Source organism: Sceloporus occidentalis, unplaced genomic scaffold (assembly GCF_023333645.1).
Source record: "Sceloporus occidentalis isolate IW3139 unplaced genomic scaffold, rSceOcc1.0.p SCAF_9, whole genome shotgun sequence".
Lineage (NCBI taxonomy): Eukaryota > Metazoa > Chordata > Lepidosauria > Squamata > Phrynosomatidae > Sceloporus > Sceloporus occidentalis.
Genome location: NW_028316989.1, coordinates 11,973,708 through 11,988,282, shown reverse-complemented (window position 1 = coordinate 11,988,282; position 14,575 = coordinate 11,973,708). Strand labels below are relative to the sequence as shown.

At 42.5% G+C, this 14,575-nt stretch overlaps 1 protein-coding gene across 1 annotated transcript; it reads left to right on the top strand.

The window, feature by feature from the left end:
• Positions 1–2,860: 2,860 nt before the first annotated feature.
• Positions 2,861–4,727, top strand: LOC149306904 (nicotinamide N-methyltransferase-like). The gene is made up of 3 exons (XM_089537908.1): positions 2,861–3,017; positions 3,215–3,422; positions 4,298–4,727. Exons 1-3 carry the CDS (start codon positions 2,861–2,863, stop codon positions 4,725–4,727), a joined length of 795 nt encoding a protein of 264 aa, XP_089394034.1.
• The last annotated feature ends 9,848 nt before the right edge of the window (positions 4,728–14,575 follow it).

Genomic DNA, 14,575 nt, shown 5'->3' with positions numbered 1-14,575 from the left:
CATTCTCTGAAGATGCCAGCCACAAATGCAGGCAAACATCAGGAATGCATTCTTCCAAGACACACAGCCTAAAAAACCCACAGAAAACTATGCCTTCAACTTTGCATTGGCCATCCATTCCGATGCCAGACAGTGGTTTGCACATGCGTCCCACTGAACCACACAATGTGTCCACCACCACTGTGGGTTGCTTTGCTCTGAGGTCAAGATGAGGAGTCCAGTGATGGTAACATGGCCAGGGACCCTTTTTCTGACCCCAGAGGAAGTGACCGGTGACATTGGGAGACAGGTGGCAAAGTGGCATGCGTTTCAATAGCCACCAGGCATCAGGATGGAGAAATCTGGACCTTCTGGGAAGATCCAAAGCAAACACATATAATTTAATGCATCTTAAGAGGAATATATCCTGGTTTTGGTGCTGAATGGGCCAGACATTGTCCAGTCTGCTTGCAGCAGAACTGGGGTTTGGCACATGCATCGTCCAAGAAGGTGGGAGGGTGTTTTATTTGACTGATGAAGGGAGGGCCCTACTATGCAAAGTTTAGATCAGAAATCCTGGATGATTGTATGGTTGAATGCAGTTATAGCATGCTCTGCATATGTGAAATAATAGGCTATGGCTCGATTCCTATTGTTAGCTCTGACTATAATAGATCCATTCAGTCCAAGGGATTAACCTGGATGTTGACTCGGAGTTCAGCCATTGATTCCATGAGTCTATTCTATCTGGGGATAGCCAATGGGACCAGAAGCCCTTACCTTTGTCTAAAGAGGCCTCATCTAGGACCCCTCAGTCCAGAATCTGAAGTGAGACCACCATATCCACGTGGGCTGCAAACTGGGAAGCAACCGGAGCAAACTTCGTCTAGATGTTCTGCAGGCTCAGAGACACCATGGAGGGGGATTTCACTGGAAAAGAGGCTTACAGGCAATATTTCAACCCCAAAGATTATTTAAACATGTATATGCCTTTTGGCCCTGGTAGCGTGCCTGCAAGAGAGGCCTTTTTCGCCTTCGTTTTGGAAAAGCTGCACAAGGCGTTCCTGCTGGGTGAGTATCTGGGGACATCTGCCCTGACTGCGGTGGTCTTCTTCCCATGCGTATGTAACAGAATAGATTTCATGCAAATGCTGCAAATGATTTTTATTCCAAGGTTTCACCCCATTCCACAAAAATTCATAAGAGAAGTGGCTTTTTGGCCGGGGATGTGACTGCAGGACTACAGGGAGAAGAGGGCTCTGAAGTGGAGGTAGATGATGGGAGACAATTCAGGCTCAGAGAACATACCTCTGGGATAATTCTGACTCCAAGTCTCCCACTCCTTGCTGGTCAGTTCATCAGGTGAAGCTAGAAGACTTTGCTCAGATATCCTAAAGGGATGCCTGCCCTCAGGAGATATTGGATGGCAAGTCCAGTCATCCTCATGATGTATTGGATAGCAAGTCCCAACATCCTCATGATGACCAGTTGTGACGATGATGGTGATAATGACAACAACGATAACATGCCAATAATAGAGGCATAAAGCGTATAGTAATGTAAACTCTTCTGATGTGTATTTGTGGGTAGCCATGTTGGCTGCAGCAATGTACAATAAAATCAACAACCCACAAAGCAGCAACAATGCACAAAATTCATCATGCAAGCATTCCAAGTTTCACTGGCTTCACTGGATTAACACTGGTTATAATATATATGTATGTACATAATGCATATAAAATTTGTGTGTGTGTGTGTGTGTGTGTGTGTGTGTGTGTGTGCATATATATTTTATATGCATTATATACATATATATTACAACCAGTGTTAATCCTTTTATATAAGTTATTGTTTGTTTCTGATATTTATGTAATTTCAGAACAGTTCGATGCAATACATGTGTGTGTGTATGTGCATATATATTTTATATGCATTATACACACAAACACACACACACACATATCCATATCCATATATATATGCTACATACACATATATATCCATATCCATACACACATACACATACATATCCATATCCATATATCCGTGTGTGTATGCTATATTTTTCATTGATTAATCCATAAACCCAAATGGTGCTACTTTACCATAGTGATTACTTATATAATTCATAATCTGCTTACAATTTTCTGGCCCAAAAACAGAAAGAAATTTCAGAAATCACTTCTTGGCCTTTCGGGCTTAGACCAAGTGCAGTATCTGCTACAAGATCGGTTAATACATTTATTTAAGGTGGCAGAACTGAATAAATTAACGTGTCTTATGAAACAGGAAAATCTAGGAAAATCTGCGCATCTCCTTTTCTGACGGGGAAATTCTCTTCCAGAAGACCATCTGATCCCATTTTGGTGTCGGAGGGTTAGGCCAGGTTTCCTGGAAAGAAACGTGGCTGCAGCATGCTTTGCAAACAATTGCAAAAGTGCCAAGAGCACTGCAGAGAGGTGAAGAGTGTGACAAGTCTAATGAACTTAAAATGATCTATCAACAAGAATAAAAACATAATGGACAGGGCAATATAATAATGCATGCAGCGATCACCTAGTACAATAGGAAACCATCACATATATATCCATAACATGCACAGAAGGTATACAGGAGAAGCAGAGTATTAACCACAATTGCATACATATAGAGCTATGTGGCTTGACTCGAAACAATGACATATAAGTAACACATATACTCAGGAATATATTGGGAAGGCTGGCATGGTTCGTAGCTGTGGAAGAGGACCCACGGTTGCCATCTAACGGGCTCCTTGCAAGAACGTTTCCCCCCACTTATTGAAACGTGTCTCAAAGAATATAAAAGCAAAGGTCACTTGTGCGCACAAGGCATTCCTGCTGGGTCCTGGCTCAGAGGCAACATGGAAGGGGAATTCACTGGAAAAGAGGTTTACAGGCAGCATTTTGACCCCAAAGGGTTTTTGAAACTGCACGTGCCTTTTGGATCTGGCAGCCTTGCAGTGCGCGAGCGAGGCTATGCTTTCATTCTGGAGAAGCTGCACAAGGCATTCCTGCTGGGTAAATATCTCTGGGGTATTGCTTGCAATTGGACAGGCAACAGATTTGGGTTTGCAATGGGTTAAGCAACAGATTATATATATATATATATATATATATATGGGTTTGCAATGGGTTAGATGATGCGATGGATTATATATATATATATATATATATATATATATATATATATATATAATGGTTTCTTTGAAATGCAGATGGCATCCAAGGAGAGACACTCATTGACATTGGCAGTGGACCCTCCATCCACCAACTCCTTTCTGCCTGTGAGTCTTTCAAAGAGATCATTGCCACTGATTTCCTTGAGCAGAACCGGGAAGAGATGCAAAAGTGGCTGAAGAAGGATCCGGAAGCCTTTGACTGGACCTTGATGGTGAAATACGTCTGCCAGCTGGAAGGGGACAGGTACGGAGAGAATGAATTGATATCGCATAGCTGCCTTTAATTTGCATGCATTAACAACAAGGAATGGGAATTGTGATGCCCTCTCGTATTGGGACTCTAGTACCCAGTACGCCTTACCATTGGCGATGGCTGCTGGGACCTGCTGTCCAGCAACATCCAATGGGCTTCACGCTTCCGATCCCCTATAAATGTCAACCAGAAAAAGTGTGGGTACGTGGAAGGCTAACAAGTTGTGGTTGAAGTACACAAAAGCCAAATATGAGTTGTTAAGGGTGCCACAAGATTCTTCTTGCTCGAAATTGCTATCAGCATTGCCATCCCCTCCTAGATGTAGCAGCCCCTGCATGCCTATATTCAGTAATGATGGTTTGCATTTAACTCTATAGGAACTCAGTATATATCTGAGCCCATTTGTTTCTCTGTTAGACCCTGTGGATGGATGGTTATAGGTCTAGTTTTTGTTCAGCTTCTGCCTTGCCAATCTGATTACTCTGCTTGAGTGATCTACTCCTTTATTCTCACATTTCCCAAGACACATATACTTCACATTGAAAAGTTGTTGCTTATAACATCCTCTTATCCTCTGTAACAGTGTGCATGCTGGAGATTAATAATCTGGTGCATTCTATGACAAATTGTTATGTTTTAATGTACATTTAAAGTGCTGCTTCCAAGCTTTGGAAAAGAAGGATTTTCTGATGATGGTTCTGTCCCAATCTCACTCAATCTCCCCTCATTTGATCACTTTCTCAGATATGAGAAAATCTTCCTTCCCTGCCCCTAGTAGTATAGTATTGCGCATAATCACTTCATTTTGTAAATGCATATTCCGCTGCAATTTCTCTGTGCCAATTCCATCCTTTCCTTCCCTTTAGGGAGAAGTGGATGGAGAAGGAGGAGAAGCTCAGGAAGACCATCAAGCAGGTTCTGAAATGCGATGTGACCCAGGCCAACCCTCTGGATCCGTTGGTGCTCCAACCGGTCAGCTGCGTCCTCTCTACTTACTGCCTGGAATCGGCTTGCGAAGACCTTCCCACTTATCGGTCAGCCTTCAAGAACGTGGGCTCCTTGGTCCAACCTGGTGGCCACCTCATCTTTGTGGTGGCCCTTAGGGGAACCTACTACATGGTTGGCCAACACAAGTTCTCTTGCATTTACCTCGAGCCGGAGATGGTCGAAGAGGCTGTGAAAGAGGCCGGCTTTGGGATCGTGTGCTTTGAGACGTTGGACATGAATTTTACACTGGACCTTGCCAATGTCCAGAGTGTAGGATTTCTGGTAGCCCAAAAGCACAATGAAGCCTAGGAGGCTATTAGGAAAAGGGAAGGAAGGCAATCATTATTTCATGGAGGAAAACTAATAATAATAATAATAATAATAATAATAATAATAATAATGTGAAGTCGAACATCACAAATAAACTCTTCTAGAACATGGCCATGTAGCCTGAAAAACCCATAAAAATCTATATAATAATAATAATAATAATAATAATAATAATAATTTTCTACTCCAAGGCCATGACAGCGAGACCAGACCCACACAAACAGGCAGAAGATGTAAATGACCCTTTTTGGGGGACTATCACTTCCAAAATCCTCCAATTCAACATGGGCAATAAGAGTTTGAAACCTTTATTTTGATTCAATTTGATTTATATCTCACCTTTCTCCCAAATGGGACTCAAAGTGGCTTATAATACAACTTAATGCAAAACAGCTAACCTGTGGTATAGGTGGAGTATCTCTTGTTTGAAATGCTCAGGACCAGAAGAGTTTTGGATTTCAGATTTATTTTGGATTTTGGAATATTGGCCTATACATAATGAAATATCTCGGAAATGGGACCCAAGTCTAAACACAAAATTCATTTATGTTTTGTGTACACCTCCTACACACATCTTGAAGGTAATTTTATGGACAGTATTTTCAGTAAGTTTGTGCATGAAACAACGTTTGTGTACATTTAACTATCAGAAAGCAACTATCAGCCACCTTTGGAGCATTTTGGATTTCTGGCTGAGAGATACCCAACTTGAACAAAGTTTTTAAAATGCATTACACCAGTAGCCCAATTAAAAGACTATTTTTAAGAAATTAATTTAATTAACTTATGATTAGTTTTAGTTAGTTTATGATAAATTAGATTTTGCTTAATGCAATAGTGTTTCACGAATATGTCATAATGTGAATTTAATGTAGTTTAGTTTCAGTTTTAGTTATTTGTAGGTATTAGGTATGCATAGTTTTATTTTCTTTCTTCTCTTTCCCTTTCTGTATGTATTTTGTTGTGATTTTAAAATTAATAAAAATGAAATGTAAATAAATAAATAAACACCAGACAATATTTTATCAGTGATATTTAACAGTGAGGTAAAGAAGGAATAAATGCTTTTCAATGTGCAACAAGGGCCCTTATCACACATGGGGAGGTTTGCAGCTCAGATACGCAGTCACTCCTGTTCTAGCAATGTGAAACGTCATGTTTTTTCACACCAAATCCGGAGTCACTCCTGTCTAGCAATGCGAATTCACCTTAAGATGTGATGTTTTACCACACCTGGTTGCCCTGGAAGCAGAATCAATTCGATTCCAAGCAAGTCACGTGATGCGGATTCAAGCAAAGCAGAGTGAGTGCACATTGTATTACCACACCGGAACATAATTTGAGGGTTCAACGATTCGAATCGGCACCCGAGTGTATGCTCCGTGGGGCTCTGGACTCTGTCCTCCTTCCCTGCCCTCTCCTTAGCTGTCATCTTTCATCGAGTTGAAGGAGGAGGCAGAAGATGATGGGATAGGCAGCAGGGTGAAGGAGGGGAGCAGATCGGGGTCTAGGAGGACACAGGGGATGATGGGATAGATGGCAGGGTGAAGGAGGGGAGCAGATTGGGGTCTAGGAGAAGGCAGGGGATGATGAGATAGGCAGCAGGGTGAAGGAGGGGAGTAGATCGGGGTCTAGGAGGACACAGGGGATGATGGGATAGGTGGCAGAGTGAAGGAGGGGAGCAGATTGGGGTCTAGGAGAAAGCAGGGGATGATGGGATAGGCAGCAGGGTGAAGGAGGAGAGTAGATCGGGGTCTAGGAGGACACAGGGGATGATGGGATAGGTGGCAGGGTGAAGGAGGGGAGCGGATTGGGGTCTAGGAGAAGGCAGGGGATGATGGGATAGGCAGTAGGGTGAAGGAGGGGAGCAGATCAGGGTCTAGGAGGACACAGGGGATGATGGGATAGGTGGCAGGGTGAAGGAGGGGAGCGGATTGGGGTCTAGGAGAAGGCAGGGGATGATGGAATAGGCAGCAGGGTGACGGAGGGGAGCAGATCGAGGTCTAGGAGGACACAGGGGATGATGGGATACGTGACAGGGTGAAGGAGGGGAGCAGATTGGGGTCTAGGAGAAGGCAGGGGATGATGGGATAGGCAGCAGGGTGAAGGAGGGGACGAAATGGCATGAAGGAGGAGGAGAGGGATGAAGGAGCAGGACGCAGGGGGCCAAGGGGGGCGACATCGGAGTGATCTTCCACACCAGACCAATTCGGAGTGAAATTGAAGTAAGCTTGAATGCAAATTGTGTGAATTCCCTTTTTTCTGGAATTCATCCAAATGAGGAGTCACTTTGGATTCACTGCGGAAGCTCCACGGTTGGGGCTCCCATAGAAAGGAATCGCATCTGAAAACACATTCACGTTATGACGTGAATCCGCATCATTGGACCCACACTCACGTCGGAACTGAGCTGCAAAAGCTCTAAAAATCTCCGTGTGATAAACCTCAAGGTGGGATGTGTGAGCCTTGTTTAAAAATCTGGACTAGCACAAGCTGTATTCGTGTGTGTGTGTGTGTGTGTTAGAGATGCATCGACAGCTGATGAATCTGCTCAAATAGTAGTAATAATAATAATAACAATAACAATAACAATAATAATAATATATCTTACCTGGTTCTCCCTACGGGCTGAGCCAGGAAACAGCAATAGATTAAAATACACATAGCATCAGTTACGAAGTGCATAACACCAGTTAAGGAAGCATATAAAACCTATACATATCAGTTTGTATTTGAAAACTCATATATTTAAACAGCATCTGGGTAGATCTGCCAGAAGAGACTGGTCTTTGGTGCTGTTTTCATCTCAGAAAATACATCCAGTTATCAAATCTTGACTGGCAGATCATTCCACAGTTTTGGGGTGCCTTGAAGGAATAGGCCTTTGGGTAACATTTGGGGAGAAGACCCAAGTTCAAATTCATGCCCTTTGGTGGGAAGCTCTTAGTTATAACTTAGGGCAACTACCCAGGGAACTGAACCTATTTCAGGGGATATATCCAGGGGTAGGTGCGTCGGCCCTATAGCACGGTACAATGACATCCAAAACCCACAAAACAGTAATATACCTTTATTGGGCCAACCAAAATGCACAAAATACATGATGCAAGTTTGGGAAGCCCCACTGGTTTCTTCATCAGGCAAAGGTGTCGATACAGGAGGAAGAGCAAATGACAATGTTAGTCACAAGATGTTGGTGGTGATTTGAACTGAGATGGCATGGACGGTATGAATTGAGATGGTCTCCAACTTCTGGCCCTATGAGTACTTGGAGACAATGCATTTTCAAGTCAAGAAAGTCAAGAAAATGAAATTTATATCCCATTAGCAACACAAAAAGGTTCTTCATCGGAAACCCAAGATGTTTCCATCCCTCGTGAGCCCCCTTTGTTATGCAGAGAATTTTGAACGTCTCCATACTTTTGCATAAGGAAAACTTTAGGGGCTGTTTAGGTAAAACATGCCAAATGCAGTCAGCCGTGAAGAACGTGGGCTCCTTGGTCCAATCTGGGTGGCACCTCATCTTAGTGGTGGCCCTTAGAGAAACCTACTACATGGTTGGCCAACACAAGTTTGCCACCCTTTACCTGAAGCCAAAGGTTGTAGAAGATGCTGCGAAGGAGGCAGGTTTTGCTATCCAGTGGTCTGAGATGTTCGGTTTGCAATTTCCGCCAGAGATCACCGATTCTCAGAAAGGGGTCTTCCTGGTCGCTCAGAAACACAGTGAAGGATAGGTGGCTAGAAGAGGAGAAAAGAAGGGCCACTAACTGGAGAAACATGTTCTAACAGAAGCCCCATTAGATGGCAATCGTGTGTCCTCTTTCACAGATACGAAGCATGCCATGTAGCCTGTATTACTAGTATATTCCCTAGTATCTGTGTTACTCATATCTCATTGTTTCAAATCAAGCCATATTTTTTAAAAAAACATACACACACACCATATATATGCAATTGTGGTTAATACTCTGCTTCTCTCACATGCCTTCTATGCAAGTTATGGATATACATGGGAATCCATTTCGGTGCCGGAGGATTAGGCCAAGTTTCCTGGAAAGAAACGTGGCTGCAGCATGCTTTGCAAACAATTACAACAGCGGCAAAAGCACTGCAGAGAGCTGAAGAGTGTGACAAGTCTAATGAACTTAAAATGATATATCGATGAGAATAAAAACGTAAAAATGCTAGGAGCTGAAGTCCAAAACCTTCAGAGGACCAAAGTTTGGGAACCATCGCTCGAAAATCTCCGTTCTTTGTTCCTCCAGATGTTTGAAAGTCCAGTTTCCAGAATCCGTTGCCTTTGGCTAAGACAGCTGAGGATTCTGGGCATTGAAGTCCCAAACATCTGGTGGGCCAAGGTTCGAGCATCCCTGTTCTAAGGTCAGATTATCGTCGATATTTGAGCTACTTTTCCTTAGGTCCTTGATGCACATTTGCACAGCTTTAGAAAGCCTTCCTGCACCCCACAGCTTTTTAAAAATGACTGCAACTCTCAGAATTTGATAAGTGGCCATGATGGGAATTGCAGTCCAGGAAACGATCTTCCCAAAGCTTGCAAAATGTAACGCAAGAAGAGAACACAGTCACTGCAGAGGAAGCCAAGGGGTTTGCATGTGGTTTCCATCAGCAGGGACCATAGGACTCCTTGGCATCCATTCAGTTGGCCTGGATGCAGGGATTTCTGTTTCCCAGCAGATAACAAGGTCCCACTGTATCTATCTATCTATCTATCTATCTATCTATCTATCTATCTATCTATCTATCATCTATCTATCGATTGATCCAGATATATATATTGCATTTTGTTTGTTGCTGTGTGCCTTCAAGTCTTTTCCAACTTATGGCGACCCTAAGGAGAACCTATCGTGGGGTTTCCTTAGTAAGATTTGTCCATTGAGGGTTTGCCATTGCCTTCCTCTGAGGCTGAGAGAGTGTGGCTTGCCCAATATTACCCAGTGGGTTTAATGGCTGTGCTGGGAATCGAACCCTGGTCTCCAGAGTCATAGTCTGACGCTCAAACCACTACATCATACTGGCTCTCAGCCTTTTCATAACACCTTTTAAAAAACCCCTTTAGGAAAATGGTTTTCATTATGGTAAACTATCATGGGGATTTCTTAGCAGAATTTGTTTCGGAGGGCATTCCTTTCCTCTGAGGCTGAGAAGGTGTGACTTGCCCAAAGTCACACAGTATTTCCCCAGCATTTAATATATGTATTTCAGTTAGATTCACCCAGTGGCTGAGCGAGGATTCGAACCCTGGTCTCTCAACGTCATAGTCCAACACTCCAACTATTTCACCAGGCTGGTTCCATTCTAGTACCAAAACCCACTGCCAAAATAATCCAGTTTGAGACTGCTTTAACAATCCCGGTTCTATGCTAGGGAACTCTGGGAATTGTATTTTGTTGGATACTTAGCCTCCTCTGTCTGACAGTTCTGGTGTTGCAACAGACTACAATTCCCAGGATTCCCTAGCACTGAGCCGAGGCAGTTAAATCAATGTCAAACTGGATTATTTCTGCAATGTGTTTGCATGCAGATCGGACTATTAGCTCATTGCAAAAGGCAGAGCGTGGCTCATTGTGAAAGAAACTGCATTTTCTTCCTGCCTGGGAAATGGGATTTTTATGCAGAAATAAGATTTCCTGGAGCATCACAAGGTGTTTCCTGTTCAGAAGATGTTGCAATGGGGAACTTGACCCAGAATAGTAAAAATTAGGCTCGCTTTTTATATCTGAGCATTCTTGCTAGATTGAACAACATCCACTGTATTTAAAGGTTAATTATTTTTCCCACTAGACTGGATTATTTGGAGAGACTCTGCCGTTCGAACCGCTAGCCGACAAGAACTTTATGTTCTCCTTTTGTCTTCATTTTAATCGTATCACACATACACTCTTTCATCCTGTTTTGTTGCAAACAGTCATTTCCCCCCGAAACAAACCCTAAAGGACACCACCCACCAAAATGGATCCAACTTCCCTTGCTGCCTTGGAAAGGAGACGACGATAAGCGGCAGAGTTTTTACTCAACGTTTTGAGTTTTATTGGCGTACAACTTTGCTATATGCTCTTAAGGCACATAATGGGTGGCATCTGGGTAAGAAAAAGGCAAGGCAAAGCACTTAAGCACTTAGGCAAAAAATGCAATGAAGGGTTTCTTTTTCAGTAGAGGAGCCAATGTCTCCCAGCATCGCAGCATTCTTGTTAATGGCGCAACAGTTCTGGGCTGGATCCATTTCCAAAGGCTACAGCAGCGGTGATGCTGGACCACTTTCTCACTTCGTACTAACAACCACATAATACACGATGAGGATGCTCAGCATAATCACACCAAGGACGATGCCAATGACGTTCAGGGTGCGAGCCATGTGGGACGATTGGGTGGCCAGGTTGACGTTTCCTGAACTGTAGGCGGTGTCCACCTGAAGGAAGGGAGAAGAAGAACACGGGGCAACAAACATCAGGCACTGTGAGCTATATTGATCAATAGATCGATTTGATTTGATTTCTATGCCACCTTTCTCCCAGAAAGGGACCCAAATTGGCTCACAAATAAAAAATTCTAACAGACGTATTACACTAAAACAATTAAAAACATCAGCTTAAAAAGAATATAAAATTACAAACAAGAAAACGACAACCGCATATCACAAACACCCCCATATAAAAGACATCCCATGATTACACATTAAAAGCCTGCCTGAATAAAACCGTTTTACCACCTCTGAGTATTCCTTGCTGAAGAGAACCCTATGAAATCCATTCAAAGATATAATCCTAAAATATAGCCGTGTAAGTTTGTAGGATCATTAATGTAGAGACTTACTGAAAGCAAGAAGTTGGAAGCATGAGCTTTCCTAGACTATAATAATAATAATAATAATAATAATAATAATAATAATAATAATATCTTATAGTAATTTTGAGACTCACTGAAAGAAAGAAGTTGGCAACACGAGCTTTCCAATTCCTAGACTAAAGTCTACTTCCCCAGATCTATTTGGTGGACACCAAATGCATTCCACCAAATGCATCTGAGAAAGTACACTTAAGTCTAGGAAAGTTCATGCTGCCTACTTCTTCCTTTAGTTAGTCTCAAAGGTGCTACAAGATCTCTCTACAACCTAATGCAAAGATATAGCCCTGTCAGTCTATGGAATCATATGCAGAAAGAGATTGTAGACAGTGGTTCCCAATCTTTGGTCCTCCAGATGTTTTGGACTTCAGCTCCCAGAATTCCTGATGGTTGGTCAAGCTGGGTAGGGCTTCTGGGTGTTGAAGACCAAAGCACCTGGAGAACCAAAGTTTGGGAATCACTTTGTCAACTTTTTTTATAGTCTCAAAGGTGCTACAAGATCTCTCCACTATGAAGTTCATATATGTAGGTTGTGTGCCTTCAAGTCATTTCTGACTTATGGCGACCCTAAGGCAAAGCTATCATAGGGTTTTCTTGGCAAGATTTGCTCAAAGGAGGTTTGCCATTGCCTTCCCTTGAGGATGAGAGAGTGTGACTTGCCCAAGGTCACCCATTGGGTTTCATGGCCGAGCTGGGATTCGAACCCTGGTCTCCAGAGTCATAGTCCAACGCTCAAACCACTTTGCCATCCTGGCTGCCAGCAAATTCATGGGTTCACCTTAAATCAATAAGTGACTTGAAGGTGCCCTAGGCCAAAAGTGTCTGATGGAAATGTCAGGAGGTTCGCCGTTGCCTTCCCCTGAGGCTGGGAGCGTGTGTCTTCATGCATGTCCAGTGGGGATTCGAACCCGTTTCTTCCAGGTTCCTAGTCCTACATTCAATGCACTTACAAAGGGTAAACACCGGTTGAATACATAGCCTTTGTAACTTGGAAAACCAGTATGCAAATGTATTTCTGAAGAAGTAGACTCAGGTCCACAAAAGCTCATGCTACCAACAACAACAAGAGATGGTTCTGGCATTGGCTATCCAACAGGACAGCCTTGTTGAATTGGATAAAATGGGCAAATTAGCCCAATATTCCATTTCTGGGGTCAGAAAAATACCTTTGGGAAACTCTCAGATAGGATACGAGTGCAACAACCTACTCCTTCTAACTGTCCTTGGCACCAGAGAGTGGCATCACTAGAGTTGGCATCACCTGGCATAGTAACTCATAATGCCATCTCCCCATTGACTTCTTCCTATATCACTGGATCCTTAATAATGTTTCTTGTTACTAATGTTACTCATAAAGTGTAATTCCCATATATCACTGAATGCAACAGCAATAGTCGTGATGTAAACAACTGGCAAGATTAAAACTATACCTTTTAAATGACAATACGCACAGCCTAAATATATTTGCACGTACATAGTTTCAATTTGATAAGACGTGATGTTTCTTAAGCTGTTTTTATTTATTTTATTTTTATATACTTATTTTTTTTGGAATTTCCATATATTTCACATTCATAGAACTTCACATTGCTTGGTTACTTGAAACAGTTTCTCTCTTCTCTTCTCTTCTCTTCGGTCTACTTCTGCCCAATTGCTTCCTTCAATTGCTGCAAACTGTGCACAAAAGTCATTTTCATTGAACTCAACTCAGAAGAAGGGCAAAGTCTCAGCCTTCCCAAGAGGCTCAAGCAAAAGCAAACTGCTACAACCTCTCCTGGCTTGTGTGTTATTCCTCATTGATAACATTTCCCATCTTGAGTGTCTGATCTTGGAAGTGAAGCAGGGTCAGCCCTGGTTAGGATTTGGAGAGGAGACTGCCAATGAATCCCAGGTGCTGTAGGATATATTTCAGAGGAACTGGCAAAACCACCTCTGTGCATTCATTGTGTAAGAAAACCCAAAGAAATCCATGGCGAACTGAAAGCGCATATATAGACATCATCTTGATGGCCAACGCATGTCTTGGTTTTCATATGAGAAATTCTGGAGGATATGCTTTTCATGCCATACAATCTTATCCCTATGTTTCCACTTTAGCTGCCATGGGATCCCAGGACTGGGAGTTTGGAGAAGAAATGTGAACGCCTCCTCCCTAAACATCCTATAGAAAGATGATTCTATAGGATTTTGCCATGGCCATTAAAGTGGAATCATAGTAGTTGGCAGCATGAGCTTTTGTAGACTTCAGATGCATTTAGATGCATCTGAGGAAGTAGACTGAAGTCTAGGGATGCTCATGTAGCCAGCTCCTTTATTCCATTTGCTGTATATACTCATGTATAAGTCTAGAAATTTAGGTTAAAAGATTGACCCAAAAAGCCTGAGTCGACCTATCCACGGGTCAATGTAAGTATTGTCTTTTAACTCACACACACACACACATATATATATATATGGTAAAAGGAAAGAGTTTTATCTGCCCTGGAAGCACTGACCCTCTTCTACTCTCTCATCCATCCAGAATCTTGTAAGTTCTTTGCCATTGTTTTCTTTTACTTCATCCTTTCAATCTTTCATTACCCCTAAGTTTTACCCTAGACTTATCCATGGATCATATCAATATCCATTATTTTGACCCCAAAATCTGCCCTCGACTTATATATGAGGTCGACTTAATAGTGGAGTTTAAACACTAGTCTCCAAGGTGCTACAAGATCTCTCTACATACTGATTCTTCAGACTAACACGGCTATATCTTTGAATTCTACTGCCATAAGAATGCAAACAAAAATCCATCAGCAATAAACTTTATTGGCCAATCAAAAGGCACAAGATTCTTGTTGCAAGCTTTCGAAGCTCCATGGGCTTCTTCATCAGGCAAGATGTTACAAACCAAACAGGATAAGCTTGCTTGATGAAGAAGCCCATGGAGCTTTGAAAGCTTGCAACAAGTATATGGTGCATTT